The sequence below is a fragment of the Salvia splendens genome, chromosome 11, assembly GCF_004379255.2.
Source record: "Salvia splendens isolate huo1 chromosome 11, SspV2, whole genome shotgun sequence".
Lineage (NCBI taxonomy): Eukaryota > Viridiplantae > Streptophyta > Magnoliopsida > Lamiales > Lamiaceae > Salvia > Salvia splendens.
The window spans coordinates 1,981,307-1,985,398 of NC_056042.1; the positions used below are offsets into that span (position 1 = coordinate 1,981,307).

Consider the following 4,092-nt stretch of genomic DNA (forward strand, 5'->3'; position numbering starts at 1 on the left):
TCTACCTGACATCACTATTTTCCCATTATACATTTCTCTTCATCTCTGTATCAACAGAAATTATAGAATCATGTTTCTTAGTTTTTGGTGAATTAAAATTTTGTGAATATATAAATCCCTATTAGAGATTTGAATTGAATTTTTAACTTGCAACTAACTAATGTAATTACGACTTTTATTTTGGAGCCTACCTATTTATTTGACTGCAGAGTGAAAAAAAATATGCGTGAAATCAATAGATTCAATAGTTAATGGTAAGGATTTATCAATGAGTAGAGATGTAAATAGCTGGAAAAACGAAATCCAAATATGAATTAACAATGAGAGCTAAATATAGCTGGAAAAACAAACTCCAAATATGGAGCCAAGCCAAGTAAACATTTGAAAAACAAAATAGCATCATTAATTGTTCAAGAACCTAACATAAAAGTGACTCTTAGCATTTTCAAGACAAATAGTAGTAGTAAGTAGCATCAAAACAATCCTAATAAAAATCAGGATCAGAAACATAGTCATCACTAAGGTCGCCTGGGAAGACAGAGAATGGATCATAGTTACCAATATCATAACGAGAATATGATGAATCATTGTCATCATCCCAATAATAATCCGCCTGATCAATTTCAGATTCAGAAGAATAAGAATCAAGAATCAGATCTTTTATTTGGTCATAACATCTTTTGCCTAGACCTCCTTGTAGATGGAAATCAGAGCATTGGAGAAGATGAAGTGATTCTAGGATGGGGCAGCCATCAAGAATCGCTTCCAGACCCTTATTTTCAATCCGAAGTTTAAAAAGTCGGAGATGGCACAGATTAGGCATGGTTTTTCCAATTGCGACAGCATGTTCTGAAAAGTCTACAATATAAGTCTGACTGTTGGTAAATGTGAATGATTTCAACATGGGACAAGAAATGCCAATGGTTTCAACATCTTCTAGAGTGAACGATGAATCCATTATAAGTTGCAATTGCAACTCTTCCAATTGTGCAAGTCTTTTTATCGCAACGACCAAGTGTGTTAGTGAAAAATACCCTTCAAGTGTAAGGCATCGCAGCTGACTTGATCTGTTTATTTTTGGAATATAGAATGGAAAAAGAGATCAACACCGAAAAACTAGAGGAAACTTGTAAAAAAGAAAGAATAAGAACTACAGAAACAACAATGAGCACAGAGGAAGCAGATGACATAGCAAAATGAGAAAACCTACATAGTAGAAATAAACTAGCATATTGATGGGGTACGTACTAAACAAGCCCAATAGCAGTGACGGCCCATCAGCCCAAAGCCCAAGGAAGAGTATCAGTTCGGCATTACCAAAGAGTTCGGCCCCAGCCTACAGCTCGGTAAAAGCCAACCAATCAGTTCGGCATTACCAAAGAGTTCGGCTCCAGCCTACAGCTCGGTAAAAGCCGACCAATCAAGCTCTACTCTCAGATCGGCAAAAGCTGCTCGGCAATAGTTCAGAAGTTCGGTCTCAGTATTCGACCGAACTGGGAGATAGTGGACTCATGCAGAACCTCCACGACCTCCACTACACGATCTATTTAGTGGTGTCAACTCATGCAGGATAGCGGACCAAACAAAGAGATAGTGGACCCATGCAGGATCTCATGACCTCCACGACATCCACTACTTAGTTAGTGGTGATGCAAGCCACGACCTAGTTAGTGGTGATGCAAGCCACGATCTTAGTTCAATGTATAAATAGAACTTAGATCAGATAGAAGAGGGCTCTCTAGACACAAAATATCATATAGCAAGTCTGTATTTGTAAGCTGGAAAACCAGATCAAGCAATACAATCTTGCCCTCCTTTCTTCCCGTGGACGTAGATTTACCTCAGTAAATCGAACCACGTAATTCCTTGTGTCGTGATCTATATTCATTACCTGCATTTACTACCATCAAAAATTCGCCCAACCATCACTGGCGCCGTCTGTGGGAAACAGAGAACCAAATTTGTGATAAAGCGAATTTTTGACCCTTTTTCCACCCCAAAAAAAAAAAAATGCATACCAGATCACGTAACACCCATAATACCGTTCGTGATAACCCTGAGGAAGCTAGTCCAGCCCGCAGGTCTGGAAAACAGCCTCGGGAGAAATCTACTTCCAGTTCTCACGGAGAAGGAACAAGCCGCTCAAAGACTCATCGCACCGAGTCTTCCCAGCAGCCCGATTTGAACGAGGCTGTCAAATTGTTTTTGGCCGAGAAGCAGGAAGAGTTCTTAATTTTCCTGCAAAAGAGCCAAAAGCCGGAGACGAAAACGGTGGATTCTCCCTCCTCATCCAGACATGAAAGTCACTACCGCAGTAGTGCTGTGTCTTCCAGGAAGAAGAATCCTCAACCCCGACATGTTCCTGTTCCTCCTCGGTACCGGAATCACAGGAGAACTCCATCTCCTCCATACCGAAGAGATGTCGGGTTCGCCATGTACGGAGCATTGAAGACTCCGTTCTCGGACGATATCACCCGAACTCCCTTGCCACAGAACTACCGAACTCCGTCGATGACTTATGACGGGTTAGTGGATCCTCATGATTTCCTGGGACGCTATCAGTATAACATGGCGAACCAGGGTCTCAATGAGGTCTATATGTGCAAGCTGTTTCCCGAGCTGCTTATCGGGAACGCAAGAAGGTGGTTCGATAGCCTCCCCCAAGGCAGCATTAGATCTTACCGAGATCTAATGGATGCTTTCCACAGGAGGTTCTTTCAGAAAGCGGAAGCCCGAATCACTTCGGCTCAGCTGCTTTCTATACGTCAAGGTCGCGACGAAAAGATCAGCGACTTTATGACGAGATTCCACCAGGAATGCCTACAAGTAGATGATCTCAATGATCTACTTGTCATTTCGGCATTCCAAAATGGAATCCTGCCCGGAGCTCTCTACAGAAAGCTCGTGGAATGCAGTCCGCAAACAGCTCAAGAGATGTGGGACATTGCGGACCAGTTCTCCCGTGCCGATGAGGCAGACCGTCGCAAACGGTCTTTAGACAGCTCATCCCGAGGAGACAGGAGGAAGCCCGATCATAGCGATCAGGGACATCCTCGCCGAACTCCTTTTGGCGATCAGGGACATCCTCGCCGAACTCCTTTTGAAAGGATTCAAAGGACTCCGGTGCAAGACCGATTGGGACCACGTCTCAATCCTGAGAAGCCGCCCGCTCAGTTCGTACCATTGAACAAGTCGAGAGCGGAAATTTTTGAACTGCATTCCGATATGTTCGAAAAACCAAAGCGGATGACGAAATCGGCCGCGCGTCGACCTCAGGATCAATATTGCTCCTTCCATCAAGACCACGGTCACGATACCGAGGAGTGCCGACATTTGGCTGCAGGTATTGATGCTCTTGTGAAAGCAGGGACGTTAAAAAATACCAAAGCAAGCAGCCGAAAAAGAACAAAAAGCAAAGAGGTGCAAACTGCGCTCCTCAGGATCTGAAAAAGCAACAGGACCCTGAAGACGATGACGAGCTGCAATATGATGGAGTAATCCTGACTATTGATGCTCTCCCTGCCGGGAAGACTAAATCGTCCCTGAAGTCAGAGCGCAGAGGCTTCAATCGAGAGGAGCCAACGCATAAAAGGCTGAAGCAGGACGAAGTGATTACATTTTCAGATGCAGATCCCGTCCCGGCCATCTCTCCTCATCAAGACGCTATTGTCATCCAAGCCGGAGTGGCAAACAAACTGATCCACAGAGTGTTTGTGGATACCGGAGCGTCAGTCAGCATTCTTTTTAAAGAATGTTTCGATAAACTAGAAGTGGATCCAGCTCGGCTCAGTCCGGCTCCACTTCCTCTGAAAAGTTTCGCCCAGGAGGACACCCGCCCTGAAGGTATTATCAGCCTTCCGATCACGGTGGGAAAAGCGCCTACAAGCTCCAGTACGATGATCGAGTTCTTTGTGGTAAAAGCTCGGTCCCCGTACAACATCATCTTGGGAAGAGACTGGCTCAACGCAGTTCGGGCCGTTTGCTCTACTTATCACCTCACCATCAAGATTCCCACTAAAGGTGGGATAGCGGTCATCCGAGGTGATCAAAAGAGAGCAAAAGAGTGTCTGCAGATTGCGCTTAAAAGTGCCG

At 44.5% G+C, this 4,092-nt stretch overlaps 1 protein-coding gene across 1 annotated transcript; it reads right to left on the reverse strand.

Moving 5' to 3' along the window:
- Positions 1-484: 484 nt before the first annotated feature.
- On the reverse strand, positions 485-958 carry LOC121756051 (putative F-box/LRR-repeat protein 23). Its single transcript, XM_042151509.1, has one exon. The coding sequence runs from the start codon at positions 956-958 to the stop codon at positions 485-487; it is 474 nt and encodes a 157-aa protein (XP_042007443.1).
- Positions 959-4,092: the final 3,134 nt, after the last annotated feature.